The sequence below is a fragment of the Gadus morhua genome, chromosome 4 (assembly GCF_902167405.1).
Source record: "Gadus morhua chromosome 4, gadMor3.0, whole genome shotgun sequence".
In the NCBI taxonomy this organism is placed as follows: Eukaryota; Metazoa; Chordata; class Actinopteri; order Gadiformes; family Gadidae; genus Gadus; species Gadus morhua.
In genome coordinates, this window is record NC_044051.1 from 16,458,752 (window position 1) to 16,485,535 (window position 26,784).

Here is a 26,784-nt window from a genome sequence, read left to right on the forward strand (position 1 = left end):
GCTGTAGCAAGCCAAGTGAAGATGTGGATCTGTCCTCATTTCAAAGGCTAAAGTTTTCACAGACTCAACCTTTGACCTCACTGCCAGGTATTATCAAACTGATAAACAGAAGGAAGAGTTTTTTTTTTAACGGTTTGAAAACACTTCCCCCTAATTATTAGGTGTAAAATGTTATTGGAGGCAGGTTGGCGATGGCGGTGACTGCTCCGCCCCTAATCCCTGATTGTAATGTTCCTTATAACGGACAGGCTGAAAACAACAAGTCAGACTTACTTTGAGTCAGGCATTCAGTGTTTTCAGAATGCAGGCCCTGGTGTTCAAGATCACAGTTGTTTTTCTTTTGCTGTCGGTGGTGCCGGACTTCCAGGTAAGATATCTCTGGTCGGAGGTGGTGGTTGTGTATGTGTGTGGTTTTAATTCTGGTTTGCTAAATTGTGGTTTGAAGAGCAATCCTTAATGTTGAAAGAAGAAGCATTGGGTTTGCTAGTGATATCACAATTAAGCAGAGGATTATTAAACATACAACTTTTAGGGCTTTGGCATTTATGTGATTCTAAAATTCCAACATGGTGTGAGTTCAACTAAGCAGGGTAGGCCCTATAGTCCACATGTGTACTGACGGTTTCATGTTAGCACATTCAGGTATGGAATTTTTTCGCCTTCATTTTTACATTTAATGCAGAACATATTGAACCGTATTGAACACCAGAACCGTGAGTTTTCAACATAACTCTAACCAGGCATGCATCCCTCTTTGCTCTGCAGGTCCAGGGACTGCCGCTGCCCACTGAGCTCGATGGTCTGCTCCAGAGGACCAGACGCTCCCTGCTGTGGCGCTGGAACACACTCAAACCAGTAGGGGGCAGCTGTCGGGCTCACACAGAGTGTGGCACCAACTACTGCAGCAGGTGCCTATCCTTACCTTGTTTGCAGATGTAGTCTACATAGATGATCTTTTCTTGGGCTGAATCACAGAGAGATGGTACAACCAATAGGGCTGTACCAGAGAACAGAATCAATCCCGGGTTGGAATAGCATGTTTGAATATGCAATTTATACAATTTGATTTTATTTTTGGTGAAAGGCTGAGGGTATGAAGAGTTGCACATGTTATCATCCTTCTTGTCAAAGTTAACCATTTATTCTTGGAAGAAGTTTTTCAATGTGGCATGATCATCTGACCACATTGCAAAGATAGAATGTCTACAATCACTGTTTATTTTTTTGCTAATCCCAAAGTATAAAATGAAATGCTTAAAATTTGTGAACATTTATCAATATTTTTTCTGTTATGATATTGAACTATGATTCTTATCTTTGCAGAAACAACATCTGTACCTTCTGGTTCAACTCTCCCTGAGCATTTTGGTTCCACTCTCCAGAACATTCTGGTTTCAATCCACCAGAACATACTGGTTTGACTTTAACAGAATATACTAATTCCACTCAACCAGAACATTGTGGTTCCACTCTATCAGAACATTCCTGTTCCACTCAGAACATTCCTGAACTACATCAATGTTGACCACAATGAGACACATAATAATTTGAAACCAATTCAGTGTAATTCATAAGCACTAAAATATGGAGGATACAGATTTATCTTACAATGTCTCATAACCTTGCTTGACTCAGAGACATTTCAATTGATTTTCTGACTCTGCTGACCCCTGAGTAAATATATAACTCATCAATCTTATGATAAGTTTTATGATTTGGCATTAAGCAAAACAAAGCTGTAAATATGAAGTTATGGAGAGGTTCACATGCTGGTCATGACCTCTGAAAACCATTTCAATAGTTGTAACAGCAGCAATGTTAAAAATCTTTAAATGTGTTGTATTGTTTCCTAACAAAGAACAATTATGAAGGAAAATATTGGAAGCTGAAGGAAATACAAATGTTCATCATGTTAAGTCTTATGAGTATATTTTTTTATTATAAGCGGAAATGGATGTTCATGTGATGAATATGTGACCGAACCATGTTCCCTTGTATATAATGTTTATTATATTTCTGTATTTTTACAAAATGTAAATATTTAAATATACAATTTTCTATAAGTGCTACTGCACACCTTTTGTCCCTGTTTTCATCAACTTAAACTTAAACAACAGAAAAACTAAGACTGAGAGCATATTATTGCTGCTCAATAATAAAACATTATTAGTTTGTCCTTTGCCTGTTTGTGATTACCAACACAAAAAAGGCAAATACCAACACAATTAAGTAGTTTGAAACATTAAAATATATAAAGAAGCATAAAGAATTATGGATAGCATTGGACATCAGCAGTAGATGTTGTTTACAGACGCAAAAGTCATTGGAAATGATTGTCAAGGTTTTCCATACATGTAATAGCGAGTACGAAAAACGTATAAATATCTGTCTGCAATACTGCATCAGCAGTTCATACACTGCTTATGGACTGCATTGCTGATTTCATTACACTCTTAAAATTCTCTCTGATACATCTTTTAGTGTTCTTTTTTAACATGGCCTCTTTAATGGAACCAGAAACTGGCTTAGAAATGTCAGCCTAAGTTAGGATGTGGAGCTAATTTATTCTGTTTATTTTCAAATATATGCCGGCAGTATTAACACATATATAAGAAACCTATTAAAAACATGGCAGCAAATAATAATATGTATATAATAATATAAATAATATGTTTTATATCCCAACTATATGTCCATGGTTTTAATTAATTCCATTGAAGAATTTCTCAATTTACTTTATCTAAACCTAAAGTACATAAAGAAATGTACTACACTTAATTACCATAATTAATAATGAATAGGCTACTCATTTAATAATTAAAGACAGAATTTGAGGCATCATAAAAAAACAAGATGACCACGTATCATTGGAGTGTGTCTATGATAAAGGGATGTCTCTGCTTATCTCAGTAGGACAGCCCATTCTGGCTACAGGAGTCCGGAGTCCATTCAGTTCTTAAGTGGGTTTAAACTATTACTATAACTATAACTAATAATTCATTAATCAATTCCATTGCCTAATTTAAAGAACATTAATGATGTTTGAATGAACATGGTGTTAAAGAACATGGTTTCTTCATTAACCAAAATCAGGAATCTTGTTAATGAAGCAAATGCCGTTTTCTGAAACAACTCGATTAAGTGTGTAATAGCATGTGGGTGCGTGTGTGTCAGTGTGTGTGTGTGTGCGCACACGTTTTCACACAAAAACACACACACACACACACACACACACACACACACACACACACACACACACGCACACACGCACACACGCACACACGCACACACGCGCACACACACACACACACACACACACACACACACACACAAACACACACACACACACACACACACACACACACACACACATATAACGGAATCTCCACATACCGTGGCTGTCTAGTTACTTAGTCACGTGAATATATCTTGGAATGACCAATAGTTGAATCCTGCTGTCCCATACTGACACACATTTGCTATAAATGAAGCCCTATCATTGGTCTAAGCATTCATGACGCATTAACTCCAGCCGACCACTCGAGGCATCCCGGTGCTGTGAGCGGCGCGTGCAGCACCGCTGTCACGGTGCGCCTCCGAGCCCGAACCGACCACTGGTGCCTAGTAGAGGCACTCAGTTCACAGCGCCGCAATGCCTTGCTCTAAAGTCAGGGGCTTTCATAGGACGGATTTAACCCTCCTCTATTGACTCGCGCATTCTGCAATGTGAATTCAGGGATCAGCACTTTACAGAAATCTTGCATTTGTAAGGATGTGTCTTCTAAAGCAAGTCTCACGGAGGGATGTAGAGATGCTGCTGAACGACCGCTCTTCTTAAGTAAGTTGTTATATGCTGCTCTGTGCGTTTTTTTACATGTGAGGCTACATTGTGCTATTTTGATATGCTAATTATCCGTTACTATGGCTGTCCCGTGCTCTTGTTTTTCTGGACATGCTGTTGGTTCTTAACGTTTTTAACGTTTGCCCCTTCCCTGACAAAATGCATTGCTTGTGCATAAATGTGAAGGTGTTCTCATTCGGCCATACACTTATGAAAGTCATCTTAACCTTGTTCTCCCATCTACCAATGTTCTCCAGTAACATTCATGTTTTACAATAACATCTTCATATTCTCCAGTAACATCTTCATGTTCTCCAGTAACATCTGCATGTTCTCCAGTAACGTCTTCATGTTCTCCAGTAACATCTTCATGGTCCCCAGTAACATCTATCATGTTCTCCAGTACAGTAACATTTACCATGGTATCCAGTAGCATCTATCATGTTATCCAGTAACATATTCTCCAGTAACATCTTCAAGTTCTCCAGTAACGTCTTCATGTTCTCCAGTAACATCTTCATGGTCCCCAGTAACATCTATCATGTTCTCCAGTCCAGTAACATTTACCATGGTATCCAGTAGCATGTATCATGTTATCCAGTAACATATTCTCCAGTAACATCTTCATGTTCTCCAGTAACGTCTTCATGTTCTCCAGTAACATCTTCATGGTCCGCAACATCTATCATGTTCTCCAGTCCAGTAACATTTACCATGGTATCCAGTAGCATCTATCATGTTATCCAGTAACATATTCTCCAGTAACATCTTCTTGTTCTCCAGTAACATCTATCATGTCACCAGTAACATCTATCATGTTCTCCAGTCGAGTAACATCGACCATGTTCTCCAGTCACATCTTCATGTTCTCCAGTAACATGTTCTCCAGCCCAGTAGCAACCATCATGTTCTCCAGGCCATTAACATCTATCATGATTTCTAGTAACAACATCACATGTTTTTACGTAGCTGAACATTGCTGGGAGGGATCCACCACTCTGCGTCCCTTCTCAAGATTTCTTCCTTTTTACTAATTAAGGGAGTTTTTTCTTTCCCTCTCGGGGGCTAGGGTCAGGGGGTTGTCATAAATGTATGGCCTGTTCAGCTCCTTTGAGACTGTACCTGTGATTAAGGGCTATACAAATCAAACTTCTAAATGTAAGATGTTTATATGCATCGATACTAAAAGGGTTTTCCTTACAAGGATGAGGCTCTGAGTGTCTCATGCTTACAATCCATCTTCCCTTCATACTAGAGTCAAGTAGCCTTAGAAGAAGGCTAACTTGCTCGGGGACACTGATTTGACGTGGCAGAAAGGCCCAATAGTTGGACCAATCACGTCCATTCTGTCTCAGCCAATGCACTCTCGTTTCCTCTGCATCCGTTCTACATAGCTGCGTGTTCAGCCCGTCTGTCTTCAGCCGCTCAGTAGGTCTGAAACCCAATTACATAATACCAGCAACACTTCTTATCTTCGCCTGTAGAATTCTTAGCATTGTTGTTTGTCCTCTGCCGTTAGCAACACAATAAAGGCAAATACCAACACAATGCAATAGTTTGAAACATTAAAAGATGTAAAAGAAGTATAAAGAATCATGGATGGCATTGGACATCAGCAGCAGATGTTGTTTAAAGACATAGAAGTCATTGGAAATTATGTTGAGGTTTTCCATACTGTATGTATGTAAAAGTGTATGAGTATGCATGAAAAGCATATATTTCTATCTGTCTGCAATACTGCATCAGCAGTTCATACACTGCTTATGTACTGCATTGCTGATTTCATAACACACATAAAATTCCCTCTGATGCATCTTTTAGTGTTCTTTTTTTTCAGTGGCCTGTTTAATGGAACCAGAAACTGGCTTAGAAATGTCAGCTTAATTTAAGATTTGAAACAAATTAATTCTAGTAATTTTTAAACCTATGCCGGCAGAATTAACATAAACATTTATAAGAGGCCGCAGTATAAGAAGTCATTTTTAAAACGTGGTAGCAAATACATGGATGCTGCAACACATTTTCTCTCTGAGTGTCTTTGCAGTGGGGTTGCCCTAGTTGCAGTGCAGACAGTTGAATAACGTTGTGCGTTTGTGTGTGTCTGTGTGTGTCTGTGGGAATGTGTGCTTGTGTGTGTTTGTGTATGTCTGTCTGTGAGTGTGTGTGCGTGTGCGTATGTGTGTGTGTGCTCATGTGTTGCTGTGTGTGTGTGTGTGTGTGTGTGTGTGTGTGTGTGTGTGTGTGTGTGTGTGTGTGTGTGTGTGTGTGTGTGTGTGTGTGTGTGTGTGTGTGTTGGGCCTAGGTAGAGAGAGGGGGAAGGTTCACTGAATCATGGCAGATAGGACAGACGGAACCCTGGGAGCAGACAACAGGACTACAGACTAGAGGAGAAGCCTGCGCTTCTGCATGATGCATGGGGGAAACAGGCTACTCACGGTGCCTTTTATAAATCTCTGCTTCGTTATTCAAATACAAATCCCCTTTAGAAGGCTGAATAATGCATTGCATGGAATGGTACCTGCTAAGCACTTAAACGCTTCAATGTGGCAAATGAGGAAGGAATCATGATTATGGTTGGTACTTTAAATGTGAGCCTACAGATACGTCATGAGCCTCCTGTGTTCTGCTGTTTATGAGCTATCTCCTCCCGGCTCCAGGGGTCTCCATCAGACCATGAAGCCAGAGTCCCGCAGAGAGGATGATCCGGACGTCTAGTTTCTCGGGAGACACCTGGCTCTCCTACCGCTACCCCCGGGTGCAGCTCCCCGCCTGGCAGCCCCCGGTCCAGACCCTGTGCCCCCCAGGGCCGTCGCCCCCCGGGCGGCCCGGCGCGTGCTCCGCGGGTCAGCTGATCCGGGCCGTCTCCCTGCCCGAGCAGGACGTCCTCCGCAGAGAGCTGCCCGTCGCCCCGGGCAACCAGAAGCGACTCGACTCCTGCAGCTACTGGAGTCTCAAAGAGGACCGGGCGGAGGAGGAGGAGGAGGAGGAGGAGGAGGAAGAGGAGGAGGAGGAAGCCAGCGACAGCAGCGGTAGGTTGGACTCCAGCTGCTCTGTGGAGGAGGGGCCGCCGCAGGTGCCGAAGCCCGGCGGCGGCCAGCCCACGTCCGCAGCCCGACCCAGGTCCCGCAACGTGTTCCTTCCTTCCTCGCTGGATGAAGAGGAGGAGGAGGAAGAGGAGGACGGCGATGGGGATAATCTACACAGATACTGCGAGGACTCCTCCTTCGTGTTGCATGGCAATTTCAACTGGGCGGTGAGCCACGGCATCAGACACTCAGGCAGCGCGCAGGGGAAGAGGCCGCTCGTGTCGGCTACAGAGAGCAGCGCTGATCGACTCCCTAGCCAAACAGGACGTCTAGATTCACCTCCGACAGATCAACCGGGAGTCACAGAATCGGCCGCACTCTCTTCATACACCCGTGTCCAAGACTTGAACAGTAAAACCGGTTTCAACTTCGGCCAGCTCAGACGTGGGGACTCATTCCCCGTTAATCCCACCGAGTCCGCCAGCGACTCGTCGTGCAACAGCTCCGACGGCGTCCTGGTCAACTTCTGCACCATCTACAGCAAGAGCAACAACCCCGCCACGCCCCAGGACCCGGGGGGCTGCCCCGCCCCCCCGCAGCCCGCGCCCCTCCACGACGGCTCGGTCTTCCTGAACCTCCAGCCGGTCCGACCGCGCTCCCCGAGCCGTCGGCCCGAGCATGAGGCCCCCTCCCCACCGGAGCAGCGGGAGGTGGTGGTGGAGGCGGTGGTGCCCTCGGCCCCATGCTGGTCCCCTCAGGCGCTGGACTCCAACTGTAACCTGTACTCACTAGAGCCCTGGTCCTCTCTGGAGCTGTCGGACCTCACCGCCTGCCTCCAGGGCCGGCTGACGCTCGCCATGGGGACCAATCAGAAGTACTACAAGCTGGTGAGCTGCGAGCCGCCCTCCAAGACGCCCAGCCCGGCCTGGCCCGGCCTGGGGAGGAGCTTCCCTGGGGGGCCGCACGCAGCCGGCCCGGTCCTTTCATCTGGTTATGTCCCGGTAGGGGAGGGGGGACTGCAGAGGGACAGGAAGGTGTGCATAAGCGCTTACCACCATTTTACTTCCAAGGGTAACACATACAACTACCAAATCATGCATCATGATTTGGCATCAAACCAAATTTGTTGAATATGATATATTTTATTAAAGAAACCCATTTTATAATTTACAATTTCTACTGGGTTTCTATTTTGGAGTGCAAATCGTGCAGAACAACATGAATAACACAACAAACCTCAATCTTGTTTGTTTCTGTACTTTCCACCAGGAAAGTGACGACAGCAGCAGATATTCTCGGAGCGGTGTTGGCTGCACCAAGTGTGAGTGCTATAATTACCAGGATGATTGTCCTCTCTGCAAGACAACAACACGTTGGGATTACACCCAGAGCCCGGACAGCGCTTCCTCTGGGGCGTGCCCCGTCCAGTCTGCTTTCTCCCTGGGTCCGTCGGCTGCGGTCGCTAGAGGCCGTGAGGTCAAGGCCGTACCCACACAGCCCTCTGGGACGCCACAGCCCGGTGAGAGGAGTGGGCCCCAGGAGAACGGTAAGGAGGATTCATCTGATGCAGCTACCAGTGCTCAGCTTTTGTTTCGGCCTTGGCTCAGGAGGTAGAGCGGGTTGACCGGCTATCAGAAGGGGGCCGGTTCAATCGTACCCTAACTGCTCCCGACAAGCTGGCTGTCGCCTTGCGTGGTTGACACCGCCGTTGCTGTGTGAATGTGTGTATGAATGGGTGAGTGTTAGGCAATAATTTTAAAGCAATTTGAGTGGCCACTGGTTAGAAAAGCGCTACATGAATTTAGTCCATTTACCATTTGTTTCGCTTCAGCTTTGGAGGCGGTAACAAGCAGAAAAACACAAATATACATTTACATTTACATTTTGGGCATTTAGCAGCGCTTTTATCCAAAGTGACTTACAATAAGTACATTTGTCATAAGAAGTGCATCAATATATCGCTGTCGGTACAGAAAGGATGGTCATAGAACCAAGTGCAAGTACAACAATCGCTAGGCTAACCCATTCCCCGTGTTACAGCAATGATAGCAGCTACTGCAGTTGCTACACAGTTAAGTACTATAATACAATACAATACAATACAACACAACACAATACAGTGTACAATGGTGGCCAGAAGGGGGAGGGTGTTTATGCAGTGTCGAGGTGGACTCTGAACAGGTGAGTCTTGAGTCTTTTTCGGAAGATAGTGAGCGACTCTGCGGTCCTGAACATACTTGCTGTAGAACCAAGTACAACAGGTGGACGTGGCGGTCGTTGAGCTAGCTCACAGACACAACTTGTATTCCTTTGTTCTTCTTCCTCAGGGGCATGTTCCTGGGCTCCCCCGGTGCTGCGCTACACCAAGGCCCAGAGACCCACCTCCTTACCCATCCAACCCTTCATCCTACTGCCCCCATCCAAGCCCCAGGCCCAGCACCTGGGCTCCCTGTTGGACCAGTACGTCTCCCAGCGAGGCAGCTGCGGCAGCGGGTGCAGCGGGTGCAGCGGCGGCGGCGGCTCCCGTCCGGGGTCGGGGTGTAAAGCCGCAGCCCACCAGCTCCTCCCCCGCTTCCAGCCCTCGCCCTCCAGCGGCTACGGGCGCATCCTGCTGGAGGCTCCCTCCAGCTCGGACACCTGCTCCACCTGCAGCCCCAGTCCCGACCGCTGCGGCCTGAGGCAGGCGTGGGGCCACTCCGGAAGGGGCGCGGTCGGCCCCTGTAGATCTCAAGGCTCACAGGGGCCGTACTCGGGCGCGGCCCCATCCGACTTTATGTTTAGACTGCACAGTCCGAGGTCCTTCATCACACCGCAGACCCAGCCAAGCCTCCTGGTGGAGACCCCCACCTCCCACTACCTCATCGACCTCACCCCCGAGCCCACCCCGGGGGTACGACGGCGTTCTGCCATGAAGCCCGAGACCCCCGGTTTCACCCAGCCGGGGTCGACTCACAGCACCCCGCCCACCCTGGCCTGCACCAGTCTCACCCAGCAGAGCGGTCTGCTGTCGTCCCTCTCGGCACCCCCCCAGAGGGCCCCGCGGTTAAAGCCATCGGGGATTCGGTTCCCCTGCAGCCCCTTCTCGGAGCCCTTCTCCTCCTCGATCCCTCGGACCACCTCCTCCTCACAGTGGGAGGTCTCTGTGACCGGGCCTGGAGGCCGGGAGGAGCGCCAGGAGCAGAACCAGAGCGGGCCCTGTGAGCCTCTGATGCTGAGTGACAGGCCCCCCGCAGAGTTCTGCCTCTCCCCCTCGGAGGCGTCCTACGAGTCGCTGTCCATCAGCCACCTTCAGAGGAGAGGTGAGGGTCATGTGACCAGATGAATGCATACGTAATGCTGACCGCGTTTGATGTATAGGCAATGCCGACCAAGGGTAATCGTAGGCAAGGCCACCGGCAAAGGTGATGAATAGCATTACAGCTAACTGTTGGCTAAATATATGATTATCCTGACATATACTATATCAACAGATAGATTGATAGATGGGGGCTTAGTTTGACTCCTAGTCACCTAGGTGGCCTCCTAGTTACCTAGTTGGACTCCTGGTTACCTGGTTTGGCTCCTAGTTACCTAGTTGGGCTCCTTGTCATCTAGTTGGGCTCCTGGTTACCTAGCTAGGCTCCTAGTTACCTAATTAGCCTCTTAGTTACCTAGATGGGCTCCTAGTTACATAGTTGAGCTCCTAGTTGCCTAGTGGGGCTCCTAGTTACCTGGTTGAGCTCCTAGTTAACTAGTTTGGCTCCTAGCTACCTTGTTGAGCTCCTCGCTACCTGGTTAAGCTCCTGCTTACCTAGATGGGCTACTTGTTACCTAATTGACTCCTAGTTACCTAGTGGGGCACCTAGTTACCTAGTGGGGCTCCTAGTTACCTAGTTGGACCCCTAGCTACCTGGCCTAGCTCCTAGTGAGTGGTACAGAGCAGCAGCAGGGACGTTCAGTGCTGTAGCAGAGCCTGCAATACCCTGAAGGGGCTTCCTCTCTAACATGACCTATTTTTAACTCTCCCTGCACACGATTGGCTAAGCCCTTCTCTCCGTGGCCAATGTGAGCGTGCCTGTGTTCGGTCCAATAAGACAGAAATGAGGGAGAGGGGAAGAGAAGGAGAACCATCGAGAGAGAACCATAGAGGGCGAGAAAGAGAGAGAGAAAGATAGAGATACAGAGAGAGCAAGAGAGAGAGAGAGAGAGAGAGAGAGAGAGAGAGAGAGAGAGAGAGAGAGAGAGAGATAGAGAGAGCAAGGCACCGTGGATACAGTGCTCATAATTCATGATTGTAGCTAATTATGAGGGAGCCATGTGGTTATCCGTGTACAACTTCAGATGTAGACAGGATAATGAGTGGAAAGCATCATGAGGTGGACCCCCGGAGGGGCGGGGCCCCGAATCCACCGTGGCGCTGGAAGGGGCCCTCTGCGCACAGACGAGAGGGAAAAACGCAATCGATGGTGAAAGTGCTTGCAATGCGTATTAACATTAGCCATATGATGAGGGCCTTTATACAGAAGTGTGATCCAGCTCCATGGCCTCCTCATTCATAATGGATGTGTTTTCCAAATGTTAGCTATGTGTGGTGTCCTCTTACAGGGAGAGGGGAGAGGGGGCGTTATCGATTGCAGTGTGGATATCTAAAGGAGTTAGCCTTCTCACCTTATCTGACCCGCTGTCCTTGGTTCAATTGTTTCATCAGGTCTGCTCAGATCTGTGAGCTCAGCCATGGATTTGATTATGGCTCATTTTGGAAGCAGCAGAGACCCCGAGGAAAAGGTATGAGGCGGCCAGAGAGTCGGAGCATCGCAAGGACGTTAAAACACACAAATCGCGATCACATAGTGCTTGATTTATTTTTAGCTGCATGACTCAATTGAAATAGATTTCAATGACGATGTCTGGTGTGGAATATTTTCAAAGACATGACCTCTGGTTCCCACAGATGCGGTTGGGTAATAGCCGGAGCAGTCCTACCATAGCCGGTCTCGTCCTTGAACACTTGTGTCCTGCCATCCAGAACATTCTGGAGGACGGCCTCAGGCATCACAAACTAGATGTGGTCATCGGTCAACAACGCAACCACTCCTGGAGAGTGGTGGACGCCTCCACACAGAGAGGTACGCCTAGAACACAACGGAAGACAGATGAAATGATTATAAAAGGTTTTGAGCTTAATGTAATGTATTCATTTATTTAAATGCCATATAGATTTGGTTGGATTAGTTTACATTAAACTTTTTTTTGTATTTCTCAGTCAGCATGTTTTTTGTTAAATATGCAAATTGAGCAGATCAACATCCATTATGGTTGAGGTTATTATAGTTCATTGAGATACACAAGACTGGAGGATTGTGGATAAATCGTAGTTTGTTTACCTCCTCTGCAGGTCGTGCCAGCCGCATGCTCCTCAACCTGGTGTCCAAGATCACTCAGTGTTCTCAGCTCACCAACTCCTGCATGAAGCTCAGAGCCTTCCTCATGGGCCTTCTCAAGTAAGAACCTAGTCGGTCGACAGACGATAATACCGTCTATGAATAAGTGTTGAATAAGAGTAAGCTAGAATAATGATTGACCTTCATTCTCTCTTTCAGTCTGCGGTCACTGGAATTTTGGTTGAGTCACCTTCAGAGCCAAAATGGTGAGTGGAGAATTGAAATGGATTTTGATTTGCCGTAACATTTGACAAAGAGCTTATAAACAGCTGTATAGCTGGCAAACATCTCAACATCAATTAATTGATCATGCAATCTCCCCGACTTACCCTCCCTACCTCTCTCCCAGATGTGGTATCAGCCTACTACCATTCCTGGGCGTTCATGACCACCACTCAGAGCCAGTGTCAACCGCTGTTCCAGGAGCTGCTCCTGCTGCTACAGCCCCTGTCCGTGCTGCCCTTTGACCTCAACCTGCTGCTGGAGTCCCGACACGGAGAGCCGTGTTCCAACCCCTCCCCCATTACACCTTGCTCCACTCTACTGATGACCACATGGCCAAAACTACAGGCTGAAATACCCAGAGGAACCGGTACAAGAAGCCAGCAGACCGGGAGCTTGTATCAAACCGATCTGCATCTCCCAGGCTTGTCCCAGGAGCCCCAGAGTTTCCCCCCGCAGTGGGGGAGAGGGAGTCACACCAAGGCCAGGGACGACAGCCCCCAGCCTCGCCCTCACCCCGGCTGGTGGATCAGACAGCCCGTCATCGTGGACGGTGTGATCGAGGAAGAGGACTGCAGATCTGCAGAGAAATACTCTGCTTGGTCTCAGCAGTACCATGCCCCGGGACTGGAGGGGGCTCTGGACGGAGAGGACGCCATGACCGGACCCTCCAGAAGGAGTTCCACAGACCCTCACATCCGGGCGGAAGGACCCACCCACGGTGGACTGCGCTGGGCCAAGCTGTTTGGAGCAGCGGTGGATCCTCCAGGCAGAGGAGCTGCTAAAGGCCTCAGAGGGTCCCAATGCAGAAGGTAATTTGCTTGGAGCATTGAGCAAGTATATCTTGAAATAGATTTCTTATTATACATAACCGTCTATCTGACGTTGGGTAAATTGTCTATTATAACTTTGAGAGATGCTGGTTGACAGTAAGTTATGCAAATGTTGGTTGTGTGGATATGAGGAGCTGTTAAATGACTTGATCATGAATAATGCATTCCTTCATCTGTAACAGAGAACCCTCTCCTAACATCAATTTTGTCCCCTTCAGGAACACACGTCCCTCTCAGTGGCTGCAGTTGCCCAGTTCAACGTTTGGACAGTTGGCCCAGTCCGTGTGGGCAGTTAAGTTTGGAAAACCAAAGACTGACTGAGCGCCGTTTCAGGATCACAGTAACATAAAGCAGATTAAAGACTTAATTTCCCATCAGTGAGATTCTCCATTCCCCTCCTGTCGCTACGAATTAAACGCAATAGGGGTTGAGAGAAGCAGGTGCTGCGTGATTTGATTTGAACAGATGAGTGATGGTCTTCGTATAGTGTGTATCCTATAGACTGCTCCTTTGAGATGGGTTCAGATTGCATCTAGCTTTGCATCTGTCAACCACACCGGCCGTGGAAGAGGAAAGCGACTCCTTGTATGGTATTTATCCTCTGTGTAGTAGTGTAGGCTAGGCAATCTACCGAGAGAAAACATGCATGCATTTATATTGTTAAGACCAAACTGGTCTACAAAGCCCACATAATATAGAGGCTGTGCATGACCAATTCGCTTCTTTTGCGGCGTTCCTGATGTGCATAAATACTCGAATCGAGTACAGGTCCCCTTGTTGATATTGACTTTCCTTCTGTGTAGCCATCGATACAAATAATCCAAAGGACTGTACTTCAAACCGATCCCCATCGGAGATATGGTGAAACGTAGCATTGTTACAGCTTTTGTGTGACATAGCGTTGCAACGTCTCAACATGTTGACCTATGGATCACCAAGCAGCAGAGTGGTTTAAGTGCCAAATACACCATGTAGTACCAGCCCAATGTGGTCCATCTTAGCCAATCCTTTAATTCTTTGTATACCTGTTCTGAAAACTGAGTCCTAGCATGGATTATTTTTAGTTGCATGTGTTAACAAATTAATGCAAACAGTGTGTGTCTTTTAAACACTAATTGGCTGAAGGTAAGGTAATTTTACCTTATTTTGTGTGTCTGCGTCTCCCAATGGGGCGTATATAAGCTTCAATAAGCTATTATCTGTTGTTTCAGGTAGAGTTTGGTGACAGCTCCATGGTTAAATTTTGTTCGCAAATGAATGAAGTATCGATTCTGAAAATAATCTGTGTTTTATTATGTATCATGTGATGCCATAGTGTTCAGTATATACTACAAGAATTTTGTCTCCCTCTATTGCACAATGACAATCAACCTCTGAAATAAAGACTTTTCTTTTCATCTCTGCGTTTGAGAATATTGGTTCAGGTTTTGTTAGGGCACCTATTTTAGTATCAGGTTTTGACTCTCCCACTAATCACACTGGTGGTAAAATAGGATCTTTTCATTTGTGCACCAGGCAATATAGGGGACATTTCATTGTTAGACTAGAAAGATCCAACATAATTTATGTTTCGCTGTGGTACAGTATAGAAATAAGGTAGTACTTGGGTGTATGCAATGGAATATGTCACGGGTAAAGGGGTCCCTCAATCTGTTGTATATTTGATCATATGACCCATCTCACACCAGCGATGATACAGCCATTTTATTGAAGTGAATAACATTCTTCTTCTGAATCTTTCTTCTACGACCTCACTCCAATGCTCCTTTTCACATCACTTATCCCCAGTGCATTGTGGGTAAGCTTGCCAAAGGTATTTCCATACGTGAATTTATACCCTGAAGAAGAACATCAAATTAGACATGAACACAGCTTGTTTATTTTAATATGCACGTTCTATTCCTGAGGAATTTACACTTCAGATTTGTTTTAATGGATCACTAAAGCTGCAGTAGAAATGTGACTTAGTGCAGGTTTAACATAGCTTTTTATACTGTGGAAACATGGAGGGTGTGATGTGTAGGTATGTTGGTTCAAACAGACCTGGCACGTGTCCGTCGTAGAAGGGCAACAGGCCGTCGCTGGAGGGGTAGACGGTTGGGATGGGGGGCAGGGTGCTGCTCTTCCTCCTCATGTCTGCATATGAACTGGGCTCGGACCGCATCTCCCTCCCAAACTGGATCAGCGCCTCATTGGTCGTGGCGGGATAGCCCCGCCCAATCAGAAACCGCGATTGGGGCACGTATCCTGTGAAGCCTGTCAAAGAAAAACATGGTAAATTCTGTGCGCTTTTTTGTGGGATAAAGTATATCGTGTTTGAAGAGTAATGAAACACAAAGATGTTGGGACAACAAAGAGGGGCACCTCATCAAGTGATGACATTGTTTTCCTTTCAAGGTATGTTCTTAATGCACTTAAATGTGTAATAAATGTGAGCTGGTTAGTGAGATAAGATAACTGTTCTGTTTGGCCTACACACAGGTTCTCTCTCTGTTTTTGGCTAACATGTGACAGCCTCGTGTGTTTGTTTTGTATGGTGAACAACATGGTTAAGTGCCTCATTAGCCTTTAAGTCGGACCACACATCTCAGCGTTCCACCGTCGCGTCCAGACAATGTGTACCTGAGATAAAATACTTATGTGGGCTCTGGTCGTGCATGAGGTAAGGTGATCCCAGTGGCTTCCAGGCTTTCTGAGCGTGCGGTGGGGGCAGCTCGTCGCAAACGGCTGCCAGAGGGGTGTACAGTTTCTTCCCCTTCGGATGCAAACAGAAATGCGTTATCACAAAGCGTCCATGTGAATGTGAAATGCATCATACGGCGGTGGAGCAACCTTGTGACATACAATGAGAGTGGACATCAGATTGTGTATAAGACAATGTATGCGCTGGTTATGAATGGACGTTCCAAGCTGTGATACAGTTCTATGAACTGACCTCGAAGCTCCCACATGACGTATCCATCATGGTGTGGATTACGTTGTCAATATGAGGTGGGTGTGAGAGACGGGAGTGTTTCAGAGAGGAATGTACCTGAAACTCTGGGCTCCTGTAGTGAACGGGCAGGTTTGAGGACTGCGAGTGGAGCCTTGTGTTCTGGTCCCGGGTGAACTCCTTAAGCGCCCCACGGCAGGTCTGGGAGTAGGTCTGGGCAAAATACTTCTGTCGTTTTGGAATGAACCCTATGGAGTGCAGAGAGGTTCGGGGTCAATGCGATATATACTCATATTACACACTATGCTGTATTTAACATCTTCTGAAGGTAAACACACCTGTGTATCCCGGGATCATGTTGTCTAGGTTTCTGTCTTCTCCTCGGTGCAGACGAGTCGTCAATAGAGTCTCATGGCCGGTCTGTTCCGGCCTCTCGGTTGACCAGTCCGGTCCGTAGATGTTCCGTTCCAGTCGGTCGCTGGTCCGGTCCGGTCTGTCGGCGATCAGGTCCGGTCTGTCGGTGGTCCAGTCCAGTCTGTCAGCGGTCTGGGGGTAGCCTGTACTGAGAACCAGCCTGGAGGACCTCCTCACCTCCGGGCTGGTCAGCAGCTTGTGGGTCAGCTGGCCGTAGGTCTGGCCCATGTTGTACTTCAGCTGCGGGCAATACCCTGCATAACTGGGAGATGGGAGGAGAAAAAGAGGCGTAGCCATGGTGGCATTCTCAAAATATGGGTCACACTCAGAAGTTGAAGTGCTGGGTAAACTTTCACATACATGGACTTTGTTGTGGTCTATTGGTGCAGAAACACAATATTACATATTTTTTTAAATAACTATAAATAGGCGAAACAATTCAAAGTGTTGCTTAGTCCACCTGCTCACCACTACATCTACTACCTTGTCTTCCAGAGAGCCCTGTTTCATCAACACTCACACCTGAACCCAATTATGGTTGTCATGACTCCCGTCATCGGTTTCAGTGTTGTTTTCATCACCGTCCAATCACATGCTCTTAACTCTATTTTTACCAGCTCTGCCTGGTTTTTGAATAAACCCCCTGTAACTGAAACCCTGGCTATGGTGTCTCTTATAGGTATAAGATAAAAGTCTTTGTCACTGTTCATTAAACACATTCCCTTTTCCTGTGGTTGACATGTTGTGAGACAAGTATTTTCTTTGCTGTTTGCCAGACCTAATGTTACCTCTCATGGAGACAACGATTTATTCTCCTATCATTAATATCCTAATTGGAACACATTATATTGTTATGATGTTTCTAACGTTACTGATTGAAAAACAAAGTTATGGTAGATATTTACTAGTGGCACCATTCTTGCATTTAAAGTTAAATATGAAAACGTAATGTGTTTTAATGGCGTCAGAACAGGTAAACTTACCCAGGTATGTACTGTGGATCGGGTGTCATCAGGACTTTGCTGAATTTCGGGGGGAATTGAGGCCTGTCCATGTTGATCAGAAGCGGCCCACAGCGCCAGATCGAGCTGCCGCGTTGTTGATTGGTTGCTAGAGGAGGAGAAGGGCGGGTTCTAGAATCTATCGCCTGGGAGACGGGCCTATTTATCTGTCCGCTTACACGTTATTGTAAACACTCCGGGGTTTTCTTACACTATACTGTAACGTAGGGTTTAACGACGCTGTAGGTCTTGTTTACAAATCTTATCAACAACAAAAAACCTGGAAAGTGTCACTGGTTAATAAATATTTATATATATATATATATATATATATATATATATATATATATATATATATATATATATATAAATATATATATATATATATATATATATATATATATATATATATATATATATATATATATATATATATATATATATATATATATATATATATATAAATATCTGGCTAAATTTGATCTAAAGTGGACGAAAATATGCTGCCTAATATATATTTAGTTATTTTCCATTATTTTTGGTTCAGCAGTTCGCTGTGGCATTGAACGTAGCATACATTGAACATGGGCTACATTAATGTATTACATTGAACGTATAGCCTTGATTGAAATTCAAAGAAGTATCCATAATGACATCTAGTGGTGATTATCGTCGAGGCATCCTTTCCACACATGGACAAATAACAAACCTAAACATATATATCAGAAACTTCTATTAGGGCATTGCTAATAATAATAATCGTTTTCATAGTGTAGGCTAGGCCATATTATTTTCATTAGACAACCAGAACAGAAAACAGTGCCAGGGGGTTGTAGGTTTAGCTGTGATTATTTTAATGAACAAATCCAATAGCAGATGGTTAACAACGTGGATATTCCAGTATACAGAACAAAGTCATTAGCCCACGATCTTAATGATAGTAATTTGTCATTTAGGTTCTGTACAGTAGGCCTACGCACAGCAGCTGTATGTGAAAAGGCTTCTTGCTCAGCAATGCCTGCAGCTAAGTCATTGGAGGACATTGGGAATCAAACAAGGAGCCAGTTGGCTAAGAATCGATCCTCCTATAGCCATTATCCTGTCCACATTCACATAGTTAGAAGCTGATCTATACTGACTGGATTTACTATGGCTAGTTATTCTGCATCACATATCCCAGTTAGTAACCCCAGGAAATGAACTTAAGTGACAAGAACGATGACTAACCTATAGGACAAATTATAATGCTAATAACTGTAATAACACTAATACATAAGCATAACACATAACCAATAGAATGATGACTAACCTATAGGACACATTATAATACTAATAACTAATAACACTAATACATAAGCATAACACATAACCAATAGAACGATGACTAACCTATAGGACAAATTATAATGCTAATAACTGTAATAACACTATCACAAAAGCATAACACATAACCAATAGAATGATGACTAACCTATAGGACACATTATAATACTAATAACTAATAACACTAATACATAAGCATAACACATAACCATAGAATGATGACTAACCTATGGGAACAATTATAATACTAATAACTAATAACACTAATACATAAGCATAACACATAACCAATAGAACGATGACTAACCTATAGGACAAATTATAATACTAATAACAGTAATACATAAGCATAACACACAATCAATGGAACGATTCCTAACCTATTGGACAAATTATGATACTAATAACTATAAATGAGCAGGAATACACAACCAATACTAATAATAATACTAATAATACTAATAAATAAGCAGGAATACACAACCAATACGCCTGTACTACCCTGAAAATAATCAGCCGACCCCGTGACGTAGCTTCTTGTCATGGTATCACAGTTTCACTGTTAGAACCACACTTCACCGGGGGACAGGAATGTGAGATGATATCAGCCCCCTGCCCCACCCAACCTAACTTCTTCAGATTTCCTGCCTATTGGAATGTAGCGGTTGTGTGTGTGTGTGTGTGTGTGTGTGTGTGTGTGTGTGTGTGTGTGTGTGTGTGTGTGTTTGTGCGTGCGTGTGTGTGTGTGTGTGTTTGTGTGTGTGTGGGGGGGGGGGGTTATGTTTGTTTGTGTTATACATTGAGATCTTGAATGTAAGTCAATAATGGCCTATGTTGTCACTGTTGCTTTTTGAGATAGCTTTATATTTGATAAGGTGTTGCGTCAGTGACCTTATCAGTCTTAAAACACACTACGCTGGTTTTGCTTTCTCACAGTGACGTGTTTGAAATGCTTCTCCAAACCACGCTCAGTGGGATGTTGTACAGGCGGTTGGGTTCTGCTTGGTCTGCCGTGTCACGACATGCCCACTGTCTGTCAGTCAGTCAGGCAGGCCTTCTAACTAACTTTCGGGTGAGAGACCTGTGTAGGAGGATCGCTCGGGCAGGTGAGTCATGTCGTTCTGCAGGTGACAGGGGGGTAGGTGCCTGCAGGTATCTACACGCATATGAATGTGTCGCGGGAAGTGACGGGCCGGAGGTGAGACAGAGGTGCGGTGGAGAGACACAGCAACAGTCTTTGTTGCTTCACGCTTTTCCTCCTTACTCCACGGTGTCGCCACAACAACCGGGTGTACCTTGTTTTAGTTGTCTTTTGTTATGTTTCTTTGCTAGGTTTCAGTTGGACTTTGAAGATGAATCTGTACCGCAGCTTTGGGAACCTTATGGAGTCCTATGTGAGCGATGGGATGCCCTTCTCCTCTTCGGACGGGCAGATGCCATCGTGGACCGTTTCCTCGGACACTACAACACCTGCGTCCACGCCGGCGTCCACCCCGGACATGGGGGTCAACCTGAGGTCCACATCGGAGGACTCTGGATTTGAAATAACGCCAACTTCCTTAGACTCTTCTATGTCGTCGGCTGGCCACCCAGAACTCGTCCCTGTGTCCGTGGCGATGGACGGAGGGGAGCGAGGCCTGACCCCGGGCTCCGCTCTGACCCCGGGCTCCGCTCTGACCCCTGCCCTGCGCTCCTCCGCACGCTCCTTGTTCTCCGCCTCCTCGCTCTACCTCCCGGGGTCGGATGCTGATCTTGCCCCCGTGACCCGGGACAGATCCAAGAGCCTGCAGCACAAGGTGGAGCAGGCCCTTCTGAAGCTCAACCCGGGCCGGCGCAAAACCAGGGACGGCTCCAGTCCGGATCCAAACGCAGCGGTGGCACAGCGACGCGTGCCCAGGAAAGCCATGTCTCTGCCGAGACGCTCCAGCGCCCTGCACATCGTGCGGTCGGAGAGCGTCAGCGAGGTGGGCAGACCCGTCCACCTGTCGCTGCGTCAGGCCGGGCGTCAGAGACAGAGACGACCCGCGTCGGTCTACCATGACATGAGGCTGGCAGAGACCCCCATAGAGGTGAGTTCAGGGGGCCTCCTCGGACCAGCGGCAGGCCCTGGGTCAATGTATGCAATAATGTAAAGAGGGTTACTCGGAGCACATAACCGTTGTTGGTCCACTCTGTGTCGTGTTGTTGTTGTTTTTGCTTTAATGTCGGACAGAACGGCATTTTTATTCTGGTTTGGTAGTTCTCGACCTCACTTGGATACAAGGGTCAGATTATAACAGATCCATATCTGTGTTTTTAGTTGTATTCAATCCGTTGCATAACTTAAACTCATGTCCACGACTAAATGTTTACTAGTTTATGGTCGGTGGCCTGAATGAGAGTCAAAGAGCAGCATTCTTAACACCCAATCTTTCACAGGTAACGGAATGCAACAGACGCACACACATATGCACACACTCAGACACAAACTCAAACAGCAATACACAAGCCCGCTTTCAATCACCCAGGAAGGCCCACTGGTAATTAACTTCCATGCCAGTCAGTCTCACATGTATCAGTGGCAGTAAACCTGTCAGTCCAGCTTCAGCGTTCCCACAACTATGTCAGGAATGGGGCCTCCATACTGTCTGTGTGTGTGTTAGTGTGTGTGTGTGTGTGTGTGTGTGTGTGTGTGTGTGTGTGTGTGTGTGTGTGTGTGTGTGTGTGTGTGTGTGTGTGTGTGTGTGTGTGTGTGTGTGTGTGTGTGTGTGTGTGTGTGTGTGTGTGTGTGTGTGTGCGTGGGCGTCTGGATGCAGATCAGTCGGGTGTATTGTTAGCGAGTTGTGATCGTTCCCCATCTGTGGTTACTCCGATTGGTTGTCATGCGCGTGGCATCCAGATGGCATTCAATGGTTGGCGCACGCCTGGTGACGTTCCTCGCAGAGAGGGCGCTTATGATTGATACGATGGATGTTAGGTTGATGGGAGGGCATACACTGTCGTGGATGTTAAGCTGCTGCATTGTGCTGTCGCCCAAAGAATGATAATTAAGAGCTATTAGCAGCAAGTTGTTGTTGCTCCTTGCAGGAGGGTGAATAGGTTGGGTTTTCCGTTCATTATGCCTCTCCCTTTGTATCAACTGCCTGGTTTCATCTGGCTTATGTCTGCAAGTCATAAGCCACCGGCATTCTGTAGTGTTTCAACTGTATCTTTATTTCTCTCTTCGTTCTTCTGTTCTTTATTTCTTACTCCTTTATTTATTTTCTTTCTTTCTTTCTTTCTTTCTTTCTTTCTTTCTTTCTTTCTTTCTTTCTTTCTTTCTTTCTTTCTTTCTTTCTTTCTTTCTTTCTTTCTTTCTTTCTTTCTTTCTTTCTTTCTTTCCTTCTTTCTTTCTTTCTTTCTTTCTTTCCGTAACCCTATTTGATTTTATTCTGATCTATTCTTTTCTATTATTTTATATTCTGTTTTATTCTATTCTATTCCCTGTTCCATCATGTTCCATTATATTCTTTTGACTTATATTCCATCCGGCACTGACCCATGCATGAGACCAGAAGGATGTTGGAAGTGTTCCTCCACCTGCCTACCCATCTAGCTATAAATGAAGAGCTGTTTGAGTTTTGCTCAGGAGCGATTGTTTATCTCCACTTACGTTGTCCTCGCGTTTCCCCAGGAGGTGAACGAGGAGGCCCGGGACGCCCTGGGTCCTGGGCTGAGCTACCTGGAGCAGGTATGCCAGAGGTGGGAGCAGATCGCTTGGCTACAGATCAACAACCGCAAGTTAAACTTGGAAATGGACGTGCTGAAGGACCACCGGGACACACAGGTGAACCGGGTCTACTCGCTTTATGATCATTGGACCACAAAATGACGCATGGCTTTTGGCTAAAACTTGAACCAAAGTTGCATCATACTGTTGGGTTTCTCTGACAACAGCCGGAGTCTCGCCTGTGCAGCTGTGAAACTGTTCTGGAGAACCAACACAACATTCACCGCTCACATCTGGCTGAGTTTGAGCGTGTGTCTGATGAGTTACGGTGGCAGCGGTCCAACACTGACGATGAATCCAGCAGCACGTCGCCATCGGAGACAGAAAGGCTCACGAGAAATTTAGGTTAGTCACCTTTCACCTTTTAACGTGAACCTTTTATGCTTGTCCTATCGTGTATAATCAAGGAAATACACTATTTAATTATTATGCTCACTGCAGGTAGTTTGAAAACACACACTAGAGGGCAGCCTGAGAGTGAAACACAGCCGGCGGGACCAGCAGACGGGGGTCAGAACCACCAGGTAGAAACTGTGATTCATTTACAGAGACACGCCTCGTGTTTGTAGATGTTGCAAATAGACGTTGGTATGAGTGAAACGTTTCACTGGGTTTGTAAGGCTTTGCTCTGAATCTCCCCTGAATGGAAAAAATCATAGGGAGTTATAACTAATTGTTTTTATTATTCATATATTAGGCACACACTGTTAGCTGCAGTTTTACAAATAATAATAAATAACAGTTCATGAGAAATCGGCTCTTTATAAAACCCTCTACTGATCACATCTCATCCTCTTCCAAGCTCTGCAGCTAAATACCAGCTAATGTGTTCCTGTTGGTGGTATTTACATAACCATAGTGTGTGTGTGTGTGTGTGTGTGTGTGTGTGTGTGTGTGTGTGTGTGTGTGTGTGTGTGTGTGTGTGTGTGTGTGTGTGTGTGTGTGTGTGTGTGTGTGTGTGTGTGTGTGTGTGTGTGTGTGTGTGTGTGTGTGTGTGTGCGTGTGTGTATGTATGTGTGTTTGTGCGTGTACATATGTGTGTGTGTGCGTGTGATTGTGCGTGTGGGTGTCAGCTTGTCACCGACCAGCTCAACCATTCCTTCATATGTCTTTCAAAGCATTAATAAAAAGATCTGTAACAACGCGTCCTGTCTCTGGGTACAAAGGCAAAGCAGAGAGGAAGGGCGTGGCTGTTCAGAACGGCTCCTTCCAGAAAAGCAGCGAGCGTCGACTCGGACGGGTGAGAAACAAATACCTTGAGAGAGCACTGATGTAACGACAATCTAGTGACATACGGTGGTCACACACACACACACACACACACACACACACACCGGACGCACACACACACACACACACACACAAACACACACACGCACGCTCACACACACACATACACACACACATACAAACACACACACACACACAAACACACATACATACATACACATACACACACACATACACATATACACGCACACGCACAAGGGCACACTCCTCCCTGCCACTCCAACATGGCAGCGGTCCATGGCAACGCGGTGGTCCGTAACTAACGCCCCGTCAGCTGAGGAACGGCAGGCGCTGGCAGCTCAGTTCCGCCCGGCGCATCTGTTCCCTCGGCGGGGAAAAACACGGCGCATATTCATCTTGTGTAGTGACTGTGGAAACAATCAGCCATTTGTTAAGGGTTGAGCCGAACCGATTTCTAACTCATCTCCCTCCATCTCTCTGTCTCGTGCTTCTGTCCTTCCATCGTTCCATCTCACCCCTCTATCCCTCCGTCTCTCTATTTCACCTCCTTCCTCCTTCATCTCTCATCCCTCCATCTCCTCCCTCATTCCTCCATCTCTCTGAACTACACAGCAGTCTTCAAGGCCGTCCGTCCGAGGGCAGGAAGAAGCCGAGCCATCGCCTCAGCCTGCTTCTCCGTGGCAACAAGAAGACCCTGTGATCTGAATGATTCATGATGTTCTCTCCTCTTCCTCCTCCTCCTCCTCCTCTTCCATCGCCTCCCTCTGCCCCTCCTCCTCCTGCTCCTCTTCCATTTCTTCCATTTCCTCCCTCTCTCCCACTTCCACCCTCCTCCACCACCTCCTTCTGCTCCTTCCCCTTTTCACCTCCTCCTCCATTTCATCATTCTATCCCTCAATCCTCCCTCCCTCCACCTCCTCCCTCCTCCTCCTCCTCCTCCTCCTTCCTCCTTCCTCCCTCTGTTCCACCTCCTCCCTTCTCCTCCTCCTCCTCCTCCTCCTCCCTCTGTTCCACCTCCTCCCTTCTCCTCCTCCTCCTCCTCCTCCTCCTCCTCCCTCTGTTCCACCTCCTCCCTTCTCCTCCTCCTCCTCCCTCCTCCTCCTCCTCCTCCTCCTCCTCCTCCTCCCTCTGTTCCACCTCCTCCCTTCTCCTCTTCCTCCTCCTCCTCCTCCCTCTGTTCCACCTCCTCCCTTCTCCTCTTCCTCCTCCTCCTCCTCCCTCTGTTCCACCTTCTCCCTTCTTCTCCTCCTCCTCCTCCTCCTCCTCCTCCTCCTCCTCCTCCTCCTCCTCCTCCTCCAGATGCCAGCCGTCAGCCCTCAACTGTCTCTTTCAACACTCTGGGTTAAATCTTCTAGAACAAATTGCATTTCTCTCCAAGTGGCGTAGAGAGCCTTAGCTCTCTACGCCACTGTGGATGCTGCTGCTGCTGTTAAACTGCCATCACTACTTCATCATGTTTGACCTTGATTTTTACTGCCCTATTTATTTTATTTACAATCTTTTGTTATTTATGTCCTTAAATGCAGTGTTACTGTTTTCCTTAAATGTGTATGACTCTATTGTTCACTGTTGATGTGTGTGTGTGTCAGTTTTATATCATGTGTTGTGCGTTGTTAATGTTTGTATCATTATGTGTGTATTTAATGTATCGATCAGCGGTTTGTGTATGCATTGCTTATCTCAAGAATTATATATTTCTCACTGTATGTTCTCTGTATATATCTTCACTGCATCCTGTCCTAGTAAACATGTAAAAAAACAACTTGTCCCTTCCATCTTTCTTCTCTATTCATCATCTTTATCATTCAACTGAACGCTTTGACATCTCTTTAAGGTATGACACCTCTTCAGGTACATTCCTTTCTATTCTCTTCCTGTAAATGTCAACTACCCATTCCCATACCCACACTGCAAGTACACACAGTAAGTACACACAGTCACTGATGAAGATTTGTGGTATTTGCTATTCGAACGAAATCACCAATACACAACAAACGACAGAGTATACTTTTTTTAACTTTATTTTATTTGTCTCATTTTCATTCACCAGGTTGAGGGAGCAGACTGCCTCTGGCATTCCCATGTCAAGAGTTACGACAAACACATCCGAACAAAGAGGGTGAATAGAGGATTCTAGTCCATTCGTAAAATACATTTATTTGCTATAGTTCTCCCCGTCCATCTGGCTTGTTCTTTTGTCGTGTGTCCATCCAACATGTGTCTCTCCATCATGTGTCCATCCAACATGTGTCTCTCCATCATGTGTCCATCCAACATGTGTCTCTCCATCATGTGTTCATCATGTGTTCCTCCATCATGGGTCCATCCAACATGTGTCTCTCCGTCATGTGTTCATCATGTGTTTCTCCATCATGGGTCCATCCAACATGTGTCTCTCCATCATGTGTTCATCTTGTGTCCATCATGTGTCTCTCCGTCATGTGTCACTCTGTCTTGTGTCCCTTCATCATGTGTCCCTCCAACATGTGTTCATCGATCATGTGTCCATCCTTCATGTGTCCATCATGTGTCCATCCACCAGGTGTCCCTCCATCATGTGTCCATCCATCATGTGACCCTCCTAGCTCCCCTCCATCACGTGTCCCTCCAACATAAACCCCTCCTGTGTGCTATTCAATATATATAATAGATACAGTGGATCAGTGGATTGGGGGAGGGGTGGGGGGATGGGGGGACGGCGGGGGTTCACGCATGTTGAGGACGCTGACACGACGTGGGGGAGGGGGCGGAGCAAACGAGCCGGGATGGACCT

General features: G+C 46.3%; 5 protein-coding genes across 10 annotated transcripts in view; 3 read left to right on the forward strand and 2 right to left on the reverse strand.

The window, feature by feature from the left end:
- Positions 1-197: 197 nt before the first annotated feature.
- On the forward strand, positions 198-1,912 carry LOC115542005 (liver-expressed antimicrobial peptide 2). Its single transcript, XM_030354009.1, has 3 exons — positions 198-367; positions 766-908; positions 1,324-1,912. Exons 1-3 carry the CDS (start codon positions 302-304, stop codon positions 1,358-1,360), a joined length of 246 nt encoding a protein of 81 aa, XP_030209869.1. The 5' UTR covers positions 198-301; the 3' UTR covers positions 1,361-1,912.
- A 1,499-nt stretch (positions 1,913-3,411) lies between these two features.
- On the forward strand, positions 3,412-14,739 carry LOC115542002 (iporin). The gene is made up of 10 exons (XM_030354006.1): positions 3,412-3,838; positions 6,499-7,901; positions 8,137-8,413; positions 9,195-10,166; positions 11,555-11,631; positions 11,798-11,972; positions 12,242-12,347; positions 12,447-12,493; positions 12,637-13,321; positions 13,561-14,739. The coding sequence occupies exons 2-10, from the start codon at positions 6,540-6,542 to the stop codon at positions 13,661-13,663; spliced, it is 3,804 nt and encodes a 1,267-aa protein (XP_030209866.1). The 5' UTR covers positions 3,412-3,838; positions 6,499-6,539; the 3' UTR covers positions 13,664-14,739.
- Positions 14,740-15,031: 292 nt separating this feature from the next.
- Positions 15,032-17,801, reverse strand: cimip2b (ciliary microtubule inner protein 2B). The gene is made up of 6 exons (XM_030354008.1): positions 17,672-17,801; positions 16,613-16,950; positions 16,374-16,522; positions 15,965-16,097; positions 15,386-15,598; positions 15,032-15,180 (listed from the first exon to the last, which is right to left on the reverse strand). The coding sequence occupies exons 1-6, from the start codon at positions 17,740-17,742 to the stop codon at positions 15,086-15,088; spliced, it is 999 nt and encodes a 332-aa protein (XP_030209868.1). The 5' UTR covers positions 17,743-17,801; the 3' UTR covers positions 15,032-15,085.
- A 2,089-nt stretch (positions 17,802-19,890) lies between these two features.
- si:dkey-106l3.7 (uncharacterized) lies at positions 19,891-24,818 on the forward strand. Of its 5 annotated transcripts, none has more exons than XM_030354968.1 (7): positions 19,891-20,221; positions 20,345-21,081; positions 22,665-22,817; positions 22,928-23,105; positions 23,202-23,284; positions 23,927-24,000; positions 24,624-24,818. In XM_030354968.1, exons 2-7 carry the CDS (start codon positions 20,365-20,367, stop codon positions 24,709-24,711), a joined length of 1,293 nt encoding a protein of 430 aa, XP_030210828.1. In that variant the 5' UTR covers positions 19,891-20,221; positions 20,345-20,364; the 3' UTR covers positions 24,712-24,818. The 5 variants fall into 5 exon arrangements, with proteins under 5 accessions (XP_030210828.1, XP_030210829.1, XP_030210826.1 ...); XM_030354969.1 differs by having other exon boundaries at positions 19,891-20,210; XM_030354966.1 differs by having other exon boundaries at positions 19,892-20,118; positions 24,627-24,818.
- Positions 24,819-26,014: 1,196 nt separating this feature from the next.
- rnf208 (ring finger protein 208) overlaps positions 26,015-26,784 on the reverse strand; it is a 12,943-nt gene continuing 12,173 nt past the window's right edge. For both annotated transcript variants that reach the window (XM_030354971.1, XM_030354970.1), the window contains one exon: positions 26,015-26,784. This exon is cut by the window's right edge and continues 2,116 nt beyond it. The gene's annotated coding sequence lies outside the window, so the exon portion shown is untranslated.

Bases quoted from the DNA above. Each gene is read 5' to 3' on its own strand.
- LOC115542005 (XM_030354009.1), top strand. From the start codon at position 302: ATGCAGGCCCTGGTGTTCAAGATCACAGTTGTTTTTCTTTTGCTGTCG. The intron at 368-765 runs GTAAGATATCTC...TTTGCTCTGCAG, and splicing joins CGGTGGTGCCGGACTTCCAG to GTCCAGGGACTGCCGCTGCC. The intron at 909-1,323 runs GTGCCTATCCTT...TTATCTTTGCAG, and splicing joins GGCACCAACTACTGCAGCAG to AAACAACATCTGTACCTTCT.
- LOC115542002 (XM_030354006.1), top strand. From the start codon at position 6,540: ATGATCCGGACGTCTAGTTTCTCGGGAGACACCTGGCTCTCCTACCGC. The intron at 8,414-9,194 runs GTAAGGAGGATT...CTTCTTCCTCAG, and splicing joins GAGTGGGCCCCAGGAGAACG to GGGCATGTTCCTGGGCTCCC. The intron at 11,973-12,241 runs GTACGCCTAGAA...CCTCCTCTGCAG, and splicing joins GGACGCCTCCACACAGAGAG to GTCGTGCCAGCCGCATGCTC.
- cimip2b (XM_030354008.1), bottom strand. From the start codon at position 17,742: ATGGACAGGCCTCAATTCCCCCCGAAATTCAGCAAAGTCCTGATGACA. The intron at 16,523-16,612 runs GTGTGTTTACCT...TGCACTCCATAG, and splicing joins CATGATCCCGGGATACACAG to GGTTCATTCCAAAACGACAG. The intron at 15,599-15,964 runs GTACACATTGTC...TTTCTTTGACAG, and splicing joins ACATAAGTATTTTATCTCAG to GCTTCACAGGATACGTGCCC.
- si:dkey-106l3.7 (XM_030354965.1), top strand. From the start codon at position 19,962: ATGCTTCTCCAAACCACGCTCAGTGGGATGTTGTACAGGCGGTTGGGT. The intron at 21,082-22,664 runs GTGAGTTCAGGG...GCGTTTCCCCAG, and splicing joins TGGCAGAGACCCCCATAGAG to GAGGTGAACGAGGAGGCCCG. The intron at 22,818-22,927 runs GTGAACCGGGTC...CTCTGACAACAG, and splicing joins AGGACCACCGGGACACACAG to CCGGAGTCTCGCCTGTGCAG.